The sequence below is a fragment of the Acinonyx jubatus genome, chromosome A3, assembly GCF_027475565.1.
Source record: "Acinonyx jubatus isolate Ajub_Pintada_27869175 chromosome A3, VMU_Ajub_asm_v1.0, whole genome shotgun sequence".
Lineage (NCBI taxonomy): Eukaryota > Metazoa > Chordata > Mammalia > Carnivora > Felidae > Acinonyx > Acinonyx jubatus.
Window position 1 is genome coordinate 39,911,999 of NC_069388.1, and position 13,902 is coordinate 39,925,900.

Here is a 13,902-nt window from a genome sequence, read left to right on the forward strand (position 1 = left end):
TAAGCAACTGTTCCCATAGAGTTCTTGGCTTTGTGGGAAACTCAGACATAGATTTGTCATGTTCCCTGCAGTGGAGTCTCTACATGAAGACAGGAAATACAGAATCATAGCATTGCAGAATTAGAAAGAATCTTGGAGCACATATAATCATATTTGATTGCCTCCCCTGACAGGAAATGCCCTGTCTCCTCAGGAAGAATGTCATATTATTAGAGAGCTCTGACTGATGGAATCTTATTAGTTGTGTGTACAGAAATGTTGATGTTAAAAATCATGTATATGGTCAAACATAAGTGATATTGGAGACAATGAAAGAAGAAGTAAGTTCAAAATTAGTTCATGCAGTAGTGTCCATGGATCAGATCTTTAGTGAAAATAAATTCTCTTTGGGCTTCAAGGACTAGAAAGGATTTTGAAAGGCAAAGATGCAGGGGCTCTCTTGACACCAGAAAGTTCTGGAGTCAGAAAAGCACAAGACCTGTTTTGTAAGAGTGAATGGAGCAATTGCCCTATGTATGTAGCACACAGTGGATTCTCAGCGAATATTTATTTATTGAATAAAGGACAAAATTAATGACTGAGTGCATGATTGTAGAAGAATTTTTCTTGTCCAGACTCATGTTGGTAAGGGAGCTATAAAGGAAGGCTGATGACAAGCAAGCACATGCAACCACAGCATCAGCTTGTGTGTCCTGACATTGACCCCACTGCACACTTTCATCCTAGCCTAGATTTTGCATTAGTAGAATTACCCTATAGTGGGGGATGAGGGGTGGAGGGGGGATGACTAACATTCACTTATTTTTACCCACTATGTAGGATTCTTAAACCCTACTTTCCCCTCGCATCTTAAAAAAAAAAAAAGTGCTGGTTTTGCATCTCTCTCTCTCTGAAAAGGCTGCAAATTGTCCATTCCTTGAACCAGAATAAAGACATTATTATCTTCCTTGAAAAAGTCATATTGTCTATCTGGACCTCCACCTCCTCTCACCCCTGCTACTGAAGCATTAGAAATGCCATGTATTTGACTCACTTCCTTCTAAGATGTGTTCTTTTTTGGTTCATTCTAACATGATGTGAAATGTTAGAATTTTGCAGATAATTCAGCTTCCCACAGCCTTTATGAGACTCCTCTCTGTTGGAAATAACACTATTGTAATGCAGATGCCCCCAATACCCTGTGGAATCTCAAAGATTCTATAAATGGCTGACCACAGGATATCCCTTTTACACAAATTTCAATCCCTGTTATTGAAAATGGACCCTTATGTATAGGGATCCAGTTGAAACAGGAGACAGCCTCATCAGCAAGATCAACCATAAATAGATTTTTGGCAGAAGAGGGAGAGCCAATAAACTATTAAAGATGAGCTTTGCCTCTTTCTTCCTTCCTTCCTTCCTTCCTTCCTTCCTTCCTTCCTTCCTTTATTTACATATAGGATAATATTTTAGTGGAAATTGCTGAAATAACATTTGATAATTTAAGCCCCACAATTTAAGCTTAAAACCTCACAACTTTAAAGTCAATGAAACATGAAACATACTGTCAGCACATGATGTCCAAAACGTGGCAACATCATCACATTTACATGTAAAAATAGGAGCAAACTTCAAGTTGACCTGGGTGTATTCATTAATCTTTGGCAGTGCATTCTGTATGCTTTTATCAGCTGCAAAATACAAACATTTTTTAGCTACTGTGTATTTAATCTTAGACACAGACATCTTATTTGTTTTAAAAAAATAATGTTTATTTATTTTTGAGAGAGAGAGAGAGAGAGAGCGAATGAGGGAGAAGCAGAGAGAGAGGGAGACACAGAATCCAAAGCAGGCTCTAGGCTCTGAGCTGTCAGCATAGAGCCCAACACAAGACTCAAAACTCACAGGCTGCAAGATCATTACCTGAGCTGAATTTGGATGCTTAACAGACGGAACCACCCAGGTGCTCCATCACAGACATCTTATTGAGGGAACCATATAGTTCCAAGGAGGCTAGGAGAGGTAAACCAAAACTCTTCTAACTAAAAACAGTGAAAAGAAATGGTTAACTCAAAGACTCAAAGGAAAAGGGACTAGAAAATAACACTGCAAGTGGTAGTTTGTCCCAAACTCATGCAAAGAGCTGGATGACTGTAGTCCTTCTGGGCACAGAAAGAAATCCATCATGCAGCTGAAGAAGTGTATAGAGAATAACCCAAACTTAGAAACCTGCAGGGGGATAGTTGAGTACATTCTAACTGATGTCCGTTGCAGATTGAAAAGGAACATCTTATGGACAATTGATTGTTTCTTGAAATATAACAAAAAACAAGCTTTGAAAATGTGTATGTGAAAACATTGACCTATATGGAGAGGAAAGGCAGCATTTACTTTGTAAGGCTATCAGGTGGTAATTCAATTTCCCATTTACTGAACTTCAAGTGTGCTGTTCCAGGTCATAGATTGGTGGTGCTTATCATATAAATTGGCCAATAAGATTTACAAATAGTACCTTTAGTGCTTGGATATGTGGTTGTATCTTTAGAAAAGAAAATCAATTTAATTCTGTGCATTGGTTTTCTCCTTAAAATTCATGCAATTTGAATATGATTGACAGGGCACAGCATCATTATGCAGTCTGTTAGATGGACCGATTATGCTTATGAATACAAGAGTGGAGTGAATGAAAGCAACATGTAATTGATTCTACACTGGTCTGACTGTTCATTAACAGTTTGAATGTAGCACAGTCGCTTCTCAAATGGGAAAGGATGAGAGCAAACTATATGTGCTCTCTCATTTGTTTTAAAATTCATTATGCTAATATTTTTTCACAGAATATCTTTGCTGATGTTTTTCCTTTTTCTTTTTCTTTTTTTTTTCTTTTTGCCAAGGATAAATCTGATTGAATCTTTGTAAATAATTCTACTGCTTTCAATACTTATTTGGCATTCCAATCACACATTTTTCAATTTACACTTTTGGAAATGAAAGTGTGCTGTCCCCCGCACCCCCGTCAAAGAAAACCTCTCCTAGTCCCCTCTTCTATATAGTTCAGACTAATTTCCCAGGATAAAATGAGGTGGGGGAATGTAAGGTGGTGGTTATAGCTTCAAAACAAAAGAGGTGATTTATAGGCTGATTGATTTTTGAAATAGATGAGGAAAAACAGCTTTCATTTGTCTTGCCACACTGTAGTCTGATAAAGCACAAAAGGGCCTGCCATCTCATTTTCCATACCTCTTCAAGGGCTTGCATTTGAAACGTTGATTAAATGTACAAATTGCATTGCTGTTTTCTAGGCTTTCCTCCCTTGTGTAAGAAAGGACTTCAAAGGCATGAAGGCTGCATATCCTTTCTCGAATGAGAAGCTGGGCATTTCAGGGAAATCAAAATCGCATACCTTTATCGCTCACAGGGAGATATGATGCTGATTCTATAGCAGCCATTCCTTCCCTTTCCTTTGCTCACAACTTCCTGCCAGACTTTAGCACAGAAGAAGTAACTAAACTAGTGTGGGGCCAGGAAGTTCTACATAGGAGTTATAGTTACACTGTGATCTCCAAATTAGATTATATTTACAATTAGTAAACGTATCAATCTCATATCCCAATCTTTCTCTAGCTTTGACTTGTATTAAATAAGCAGCTGACTTTTTAAGAGAATAGGTCTGAGAAGATACTAGAATAGAATTTTTTTTATGATGAGAACTTTTAAGATTTACTTTCTTAGCTACTTTAATATATGCAGTATAGTATTATAAACGGTAGTCACAATGCTGTACATTACATCCCCAGGACTTGTTTATTTAACAGCTGTAAGTTTGTACCTTTTGACCCTGTTCATCCAATTTTGCCACTCCACCCATGCCCCGAACCTCTACCTCTGGGAACCACTGATATGTTTTTTGTTTCTATGAGCTTGGGTTTGTTATTGTTGTGCTGTTTGTAGATTCTACATTAAAGTGAAATTACAGGGGCACCTGGGTGGCTCAGTTGGTTGAGCATCTGACTTCTGCTTAGGTCATGATCTCTCAGTTCCTGAGTTTGAGCCCCACATCAGGCTCGCTGCTGTCAGTGCAGAGCCTGCTTCAGATCTTCTGTCCCCCTCTCCTTGCCCCTCCCCCCTCTTGTACTCTCAAAAATAAATAAACATTTATTTAAAAAAGTGAAATTACATGACATTTTCCTTTCTCCGTCTGACCTATTTCACGTAGCATAAGGTTCTCAAGGATCATCCATGTTGTTAAAAATGGCAGGATTCTTTTTTTTTCTTTTTTATGGCTTAATAATATCATATATATATATATATATATATATATATATATATATATATACATACACACACACACATACCACATTTTCTTTATCCATTCATCCATTTTGGACACTTAGATCAAAAATGCTGCAATGAGGTGCAGTTGTATTTTTCAGTTTATGTTTTCATCTCCTCCAAATAAATATTCAGTAGTGGAATTGCTGGGTCATATGGTAGTTCTAGTTTTAATTTTTTGAGGAATCTCTACTCTTTTCTATAATAGCTGCATGGAAATAGATTTAATTATATTGGCCTTTTCTATAGTTTCTAATATATCTACCATAAGACTTTTTAAAAACATGCTAACCAAAATAAAGTCCAAGTGTCTGGGGAAGTCCTGTGATGTGGCCATTTTAAAATATGCTCATAAATTCTTTGTTATTCCTACCATCTGTGTCTCCGCTTGAAACGGGTGGAATTGTGTGATGCTTGCAACCAATAGGGATAGTAGTAGTGATTCTGTGTGACTCCCAAGGTTGGGTTAAGAAGGGCGACATAGCTTCCACCACTGGTACACTTGCTTTTGGAATGATGAGCTGTCATGTGAGCAGTCCATCTACTCTGAGGCTGCCTTGTTGTGAGGCACCCCAAACTAGCCCATATGGAGACTCCTTGAGACTACATGAAGAAGGAAAGATGCTAGTCCAGCTCTTAGCTTCCATAGCCCCCAATGTTCCACTGCCACCCATGGGCTGACAGCAACCCTGTGAGAGACCCTAAACCAGCTGCCTTAGCTGGGCCCTTCAGAATTTCTCACCCAGAGAAATCAAAAGAAATGATTAAATGGTTGTTAACTGTCTTAAGCCACCGTGTTTTGGGGTAGTTCTTATTTGTTTGTTTTTGGGTTTTTGTTGTTGTTTTGTTTTGGTTTGGTTTTGGGTTTTTTTTTTTTTTTTTAATGTAATAGTTAACCAAACTATGAAGTTAAAGTAATGGGATCCATGGTAAAAATGTCAACTTTTATATTTACAGATGTATGCCATTTCCTCAAATAAGTAGTCACCTTAGGGAAACTTTATTTATAATCATATTGTCATTGTGATATTGTATCTCCCCACATTGATGTGTATTATTCTGCCACTCTGGTTCCCTGAACAAGGTAAAATAGATTAAATTTTCTATATTGTCCTTTTCATTTCTAAAAATTCTTGGCTATTTATTTAAAATTCTTTGGTTACTGAGATATCTAAGATGTATATCCCTGTACTACATTTTCACTGTAAAGTATCTGGAATTCACTTTGTGTATTAAAATTGTCGTGAAACTTTAAAGATAGATACTAGACATATAGGAGAAAAATGCCCTTTGGTCCATCATTTAAACCCTACTTTTATCTGAAAATAATTACTTATATAAAGGGATTATTGAGAGAGCAAAATAATAAAGATGTTAAATCCCTTGGAGTAGTATCTTTTTAATTTAAGAGCACGTTCATATTTGTAGTGGTATAAGATCATCTTTATAAAGCACAGTAACAGTCCTTGTATGTTATAGTGATATGGTAGATGGGATCCAGGAACAAACATGGTTTAATAAACCATCTACCCTTTGTTTTAATGCCCTATGTAATTATTGAATAGGTAATGCATTCATATAATTTGAATGTAAAACATATATCTAACAAGTAAACATTAAAACTCTCCTCATATTTGCCTCCATCTTTGCAGTTTTTATCACTAGCCTCGTAGAAAACCACTGTTATTAATTGCTTGTTAATGCTTCCAGAGATATTTTATGCAGGTATAGCTAAAAGAAACATGTATTCTTTCCTTCACCTGTGGGGTATTTTTACACTAATGGTAGCATACTAATTATACTTTTTTTGCATATTTTTAAACTTAGTAATACATCTTGGATATCTGTTAATATCCACATACAAATACCTTTGTTGCTCTTTTCACAGAAGCATAATATTTCATTGTATAAAGTATAATTATTTTACTAGTCTCTGTTGATGGATATTTAGGTCGTTTCCAATGTTTGGCTATTATATACAGTGTTGCAGTAAATGACCTGTATAAATGCCATTTTGCATACGAGTAAGCATATTATATACAATACCTTCCTAGAAATAGAACTATTGGATCAAAATGAATCTACATTTATAATTTTGATAGGAATGTTTAAAACACTGTCTCTGGGGATGGGACCAATTTGTACTTTAGTTGTATAAGCATGTTTGAGAAACTTGAACCATGACTGGTGCTCATTTATTTGTATAAGAATGAATTAAACTACTTAGAATCTATAGATCAATTCTTAATAGGCAAAGAGAAGAGGAATTGCATTTGAGAGCAGCAAAGAATCTTAGAGGCCATCTTATTCAACTCCTTCTTTTAGCTTTGGAGAGGGAAACACAAAGAGTGACTTGTCTGAGGTTATGCAGCTGATTAGTGACAGATCTGGGGCTTCTGACTTATAATTGGATCTTAGGACTTAATGTGTAGTATGCTTTCCACATCAGAGCAGAGATGACAACTCTCATTCCTGCCTGTGTGTTCAAGATGTCTTGGATGCTGGTGGTTGTTGTTGGTGGTGGTGGTGGTAGTAATTGAGCCCCTGCATGCATCAGAAGTCAAATTAAACATTTCTGTTTACATGATCTTATCTATACCAAGGGATCCACATATTCATGTACCAGTGAAAGCATTGTCTATGGATTGAATTCATATATCTCACATATATGTGTCCACTATCAAGATGCTATTGTGTTTAATAAAATGTAAACTAATGCAAAGCATCATTGACATTATAATAGCTGTTTGTCTCTAACTTATTTTCAATCAATGGATTTTGAAACTACTATCGTGAAAGGGTAGTCTATAATATTTTTTATATGTAAACAGGATCCTTAATACTCACAAAGCTTGCAGGCTGCTTAAGGTTTCTTGTGACTGCCCAGCTATCATTCTCTACTCCACCTGGCTCCATTACAAAGTCTATTATTAATGATGTCCACATCACAGCAGAAACCACAGAGATCATCTGAGCAGCTTATTTGTTTTATGGATAAGGAACCCAAGGCAGGGACCAGTGAAAAGATGGCTTCATCTGGGGCACTTGGCAAGTCAGGGCTGGAGCTGGAATTGGAAAGATGACCTCCTGACCGAGTTTTATAACAGGAAAAGAGGAACTTGTCAGTGTAGAAGAGTCACTCCTAAGTGCTATGAACAATTAAAATAATGAAGGAAATTTATTTTTGAGCCTCACTTTGATTTGCCTCCAGCTTTGTGGATCTGAGAGGTCATCGTGTTGGTCGATAATAACACTTGATCTTGGATGTTGTAAGTTTAATATAGAGCATAAAATACAGAGATCAATATTTTCATGTTGAGGAGGAAGCTCATTGATTGGCTGCTTGTCTTCAAACTTTTAAATTAAATAGAAAACTATAAAAATGGAATAAATAATGTTTCATAAATTCCATTTGTTATGTGGACAATGATGTCTAAAGTAAAAAGCAAAGAAAAATGATTCTTTAAAATGTCACTATTTCCTCCTTTTATGATCTCTCTCTCTCTCTCTGTCTCTCTCTCTCTCTCCCCTTCCCATTAATGCCTCTAAGCCCTGTTTTTACTTGGCTCAAGTAGACACATCTTTATGATCCCAGATACGAGGCACTTATTCTTGACCCTCTCCATCCATAAAATAAGGAAACCAAGGTCATATTCTATTGCTCCTTTATGTATTAAGTATCTGATGTACAAAGGCAATGGGTAAGGAGGGGAACCAAAAAACACAGACTTGTCCTTCAACAATGGCAGTGAGGGTGCCAGAGTTGCCCCAGCACAACATTTCCCAAATATAAATTTGTCCCTTGAGGTACTCTGTAAAACATAGTTTTCAAGAGTCAAATGTATTCCATTCTGTATCCCTCTCATGGAGACTCACAATCCATTGTAGCATACTAAAGGTCTTAAAAGTTCTGCACTAAGGTAGCTATTTTGATGTAATTTCCCCCAGTGACTCCCAAATTTAATTGACCTTTAAATTCACATCTTATGGTACCCACTTTTGGGAAATGTTTTCTGTAGAATCCTGTGTTGTTACTCTACAGCTTTTCTACCTTTAGATTCATTAGGGGATGTAGAATATCATAGGTGGGCACAAACACGTAGTCACAAAGGGGAAAGTGAAGAAAAGCTAAATACAACCTTCCTTCTTCATCGAGCATTTACTGCAATATGGAAGCTAATGTGAAATATTCATTAAAAAATTCACGACATATGGTACAGAGCTTGTATTGCTTCAATATATACAACTCTTACTTGTTACTCTTATTACAAAAAAATGATATCACTGTGTTCTAGGTTTTTTGTTTGTTTTGTTTTGTTTTCCTGAATATAACCTAATCTCCCTCTGTCCTCTCCTGTATTGCAGCGGTCCTCACTTTAAGCCAGGTTTGCCTGTGAAAGAATATCTGCATGAATTCACTGGTGATGTTTTTGCCTATTTTGATCACAAGATATCATCTTTAATATTATCTGACAAGGGTTTAAATACTGTTTCAGAGTTAAAAGTTGAAATCAACATTTGTGGGATTTTCTCAAACATCAAGTAATATACTCAGTATTTAGCAGGCAAACAACAAAGGTTTTTACCCTTAGTGACTTATTCGCTAGTGAAATGTCCTATGCAATTTAAAACTAGTCTCACTTTTGTAATGTGTTTTTGTCTTGTCATTATTGTTGAAATTAAGTGGTACTGATCAAACTAAATGATTTCACTTCATTATATGATTCCGATAATACTAGACCAAATTTGTCTTTCTGATCACAGGTGATTAGTCGTCGTTACTTACATCAATGAAATGGGCTAATAATCCAGATTAACAGATAAGACTGGAAAGCAGATGTTATTAGGCATTCAAATAATTTGGCTTATAATTTTAGTTCTTTCTTATGATCCTTATTGACTTTAAAACTAGAACAGTTCAGGGGTGCCTGGGTGGCTGAGTCAGTTAAGCATCTGACTTCAGCTCAGGTCATAATCTTGTGGTTCATGAGTGTGAGCCCCGCATCTAGTTCTGTATTGACAGCTCAGAACCTGGAGCCAGCTTCAGATACTGTGTCTCCCTCTCTCTCTGACCCTCCTCTGCTCACACTCTGTCTCTCTGTCTCAAAAATAAATAAACATTAAAAAAAATTTAAAAAACCCAGAACAGTTCTATTTCATTATGGTCCTAAATGTAAAAATTTATGCGTGTGTAGATATTTAAAAAATACAATGACTGGTTGATGTACAAAAAAAAATCTAATCTTTTGTTTTAAACATAAAGGCTGAAAGGTATAGATTGTATTTTGAAAGTTTTAATATAGTAAAAATTAAAAGCTAGGTAATTTCTAGGGAGTGTTATCCCTAGCATACCTCACTTATGTGAGGATTGGTAGGTTGCATTTTAAAACTGGTAGCAATATTTTGGAGTTATTCCTTTTAGGGTTATCACTGATTGTTATAAATTATCTTGGCACATTTTCAGAAACTTGCCCTTTTTTATAATTGTGTACAATGCCTAAAACTGTTGTCTTATTTATAAGTAAAGTGATGTGTAGCATTGGCTCTTCCCATGTCAATTCAGAATGCTCATTTTGCAGGCAATTATTTCTCAGTTTATTTCCCACCACGGATTTGTCTTTTGCCAGGGTGCCAATTATTCACATCTTGTGTTATAATCTGTCTCACTTGGATCTGACCAATAACGATGGAATAATTTACTGCTAGGGGATGCCCTTTCACAATGATCACCTTCCTGGGCAATTGTCTACTTTAAGAGGCTGTGCTATATAAAATCTTTTACCAGAGAAGCATTTGCATTATCAATATTTCTTAACTTGCTCCCGGCTCCAACACAAATACCTAAAATAAATAAAGTGCCAATTTGTGAAAAGTGAAAAACACCTTGCTTATGCTATTTCTTCTTCCTTTTGCATGTGCAGATGTCATCCACACTGTAGGACCAATAGCCAGAGGCCATATTAATGGTTCCCACAAGGAAGACCTTGCAAATTGCTATAAATCATCTCTGAAGCTGGTGAAAGAAAATAACATCCGATCAGTTGTAAGTAATTTTATGTTTCTTATTTCTTATTCATTTCAGCCTTTATATTTGGGAAATCAGACTTGTCCAAAATGACAGTAGGAAACCATTTCTAAAATTTGGAAAACTAAGGTTAATTTTCTCAGTAAGTGATGTGGGCACTATTTTGTGTACCCTAAATATTTGCTTAATTATCCATGATGGTTTAGGATTTAACACTGTAGGATCACACAACCAGAGCCATCTCATCTACTTTCTTCCAATCATTGTGCCAATGGCTTTTGAAGAAAGTGTGTGTGTGTTTGCATTTTAACTTGAAATTTGCTGCTTTTTAAATCTGTTTGGCTCTTCTTAAACTATGCCACATCCCTTCTAAGCTTTATTCGTTTAGACAGAGTTCAAAAAAATGTGGGTCTAGTCTATTTCCTTACCAGCAGGCTGGGATGAAAGGAAGTCTCTTCGAGCTGGATTTGGAAGTTATTTGTTCACCTGCTTTTCTTTTGCAACATGTCCTACGTTTATTACATATCAATTACACCAGGAAAATAAAAGTATGAGAAAAATGAGAGTGTAAATACCCAGTAGTAAATTAATTTGGGCAGAATCCCTGGGATTCTTTTCACATAGATTATAACCTTGGTGAAATGCTGGGACAGGAAAATAGTTAAACAATTGACTTCTTAGCAGGCTGAATGGATCAGCCTTGCTTAGGGGGTCACAAAATTGAAGGCTTTATTACTTGTATAAAGGAGCATTGAGAGACACATTTAGATAACCTGGGATAGTGGCTGGACTTTTCATGCATGATTATAATTTTGAAATGTCTTTTTTAGTGCACATAGGTGAGTTTGCTTAAAATAACAAAACTTTTTTTTGCAAGCTAATTTTATGGCTTTTAAACCTTTGCATAATTATTAACAGAGATGAATATTTTATTTTACTCTTTCATTTTTTATTTTTTTTTTCTTTAAAAATAAATCAGTAAGTAAGACTACTCTGTCTTAGAGGAGAAAGCTGAAGTTCAGAGAGAATGAAGCAAAGCAAACTACTGAACCAGTAGATTTTGTTCTTTACAGCAAAATAAAGAAACTCAAAACAGGTGTGCATATACACGTTTAGGGAATAATTAAAATTTTGTCAATGTGGCTTATTGATTCAAGAGGTGGGGGCTGAAATGCTTGGAAAAATGGATATGTAGAGAAGTTTCTAGCCTGGCAAATATAGACCTTGAGACCTGAAGAGAATTGGCTAATGAATTCACTGGCATCTCTAATGACCCCTTTTCTAAAGACAGGAGAAAGTAAGATGCTAGACAACTATAAATAGTGTAAAAACAGCACCCATCCTTTTAATAGGAAAAAGAAACATCCCTAACCATGATGATCTTAAGACAATCATAGCTGCTGTTATACTACTTGCCTCTATTAGGTAAGAAGTGGGAGAATTATAGACTGAGTTAAATTGACATTTATGAGATGACCTACAGATGGACCGAGACTACTCTAATCATCCTGGGATTGGATGAGGTCTATCTTAATATCTTGGATGATGATTTTGAGGGGTTAATTATATCTCACTTGGTGCTAAATTAGCAGGTGGTGCTAAACTAAAGTCACTTTAATATTAGTAAACAAAAATAGAGGTGGAAAATATTTGCGAAATGTGAAGCAAAATGTCAGTTAAATTAATCACATGTTATGTCATGGTTGAATGGAGTTTCTATCAAATGTCTTGTCTCTTATTCACACACAAAAATCCATTTTCCTTCCTTCCTTCCTTCCTTCTTTCCTTCCTTCCTTCCTTCCTTCCTTCCTTCCTTCCTTCCTTCCTTCTTTACCTCCTTTCCTTCCTTCTTCTCTGCCTCGCACCTTTCCTCCATGCTTCTTTCTTTTCTTTTCTTTTTTCTTTTCTTTCTTTCTTTCTTTCTTTCTTTCTTTCTTTCTTTCTTTCTTTCTTTCTTTCCTTCATTTCTTCTGTCCTTCCTTCCTTCCTTCCTTCCTTCAAGGAGGAAACAAGGCTTTGTATTTTATATGGAATGTCATGTTCTTGGCCAATGTTAAAAAATTATAATGCTTAAAAAATCATAATATTAATGTCATCAAATCCTCATTATGTGGGGAAAATGGAAAATTCTTAGCAACTTATTGCAACTGGATATATGTTTGATAGTGTAGGCTTATACTTTATAGACTTATTAAAATAGATAGGGAGCGATTATTGCTATAAAAAGCCTGGATAGTAAGATAGAAAATAAACTTAACTTGAGCTCATTTATAATACATGTCAAAGAAAATTTCTCAAAAACCCTTTTACCAGTGCTTGCTTTACAGTTACCCCTGTGTGACCACAGGCAAGCCATGTCAACACTTCATAGCCTCAGGAGAAAACATGTTTCATAACTTCAATTTCTACGTACAAAGAATCACCAAATTATTACTGTTATCTCAGATATATCTAACTCAAGAGGCTGTTATGGGGGTCAGTTGAGATAATGGATGTAAGACAACTGGAAAAATGTGATTCTCTATCAAAGTATTTGGTAATATTACTTTAAGTATAAGTTATTTTCACATTTTATGATTTGGCAAATTTAAGAGATTGAGATCATTCTTACTTTGGCATCTATTCTGAAAACCAGACCTCTAAACATTCATCATGTCATTTCTTGATGCTATTAAGACAGAAATAAATTATTACCAAGTATTCAGTTAGTACATTTGCAAAGGAAAAACTCAATTGTTTTCTCCCCCGTGTAGGGAAAAACTTTGTTGTTGTTGTTGTTGTTGTTGTTTTTGACTTAAAAAAAATTTTAAATGTTTATTTTTGAGAGAGAGAGCATGCACATGCATGAATAGGGGAGGGACAGAGAGAGGGAGAGAGAGAGAGAAAGAATATGAGTGAGGTAGCAGCAGAGAGAAAGGGGGACAGATGATATGAAACAGGATCCATGCTGACAGCAGAGAGTCCAATGTGGGGTTCAAACTCACAAACCATGAGATCATGATCTGGGCTGAAGTCGGACGCCTAACCGATTGAGCCACCCAAGCGCCCCCAAATTTTGTTCTTCTTGATTTTGTGTTTATTCCCTGTAAGTCTTCTTTTCTTTTCACACAAATCCCTTCACTTCTGGTTACCAAATATGTGGAGGTTTCTCCTCATACCCAGCAATTCACGGGCCACCTTATGGGTGTCCTACATTTAATTCAGTTTTGATACTAATTACCTGGTGATAGTGTCAGATCTCCTAGGTTAAGGGCCCAGTCCCAAATGGTCTGATCCCTAACCCCAGTTTTCTCCACACTTAAACCCTTCAGATGCCAGTAGCAAGCTCAGTCTCTGAACCAACCAGCTATAGATACAAGGTTCCAATGACCTCCTCCTTGGGTTCAGTTCATTGCTAGAGAGGCTCACAGAACTCAAGGATATACTTGCTTACAGTTGCCAGTTTGTTAAAGGATGTGATAAAAGATATAGATGAACATCCAGGTGAACGGGGTATATAGGGCAAGGTCAGGGAGGGCCCCAACTATAGGAGCTTCTGTCCCTGTGTAACTGGGGTGTTTTACCCT

At 36.2% G+C, this 13,902-nt stretch overlaps 1 protein-coding gene across 1 annotated transcript in view; it reads left to right on the forward strand.

The window, feature by feature from the left end:
- The window catches only part of MACROD2 (mono-ADP ribosylhydrolase 2), a 1,987,236-nt gene that overhangs the window by 1,228,520 nt on the left and 744,814 nt on the right, over window positions 1-13,902 (forward strand). Inside the window, exon 6 of the mRNA XM_027069543.2 lies at window positions 10,233-10,354. Coding sequence (XP_026925344.1) covers window positions 10,233-10,354 — 122 coding nt within the window. The remainder of the gene's footprint in view (window positions 1-10,232; window positions 10,355-13,902) is intronic.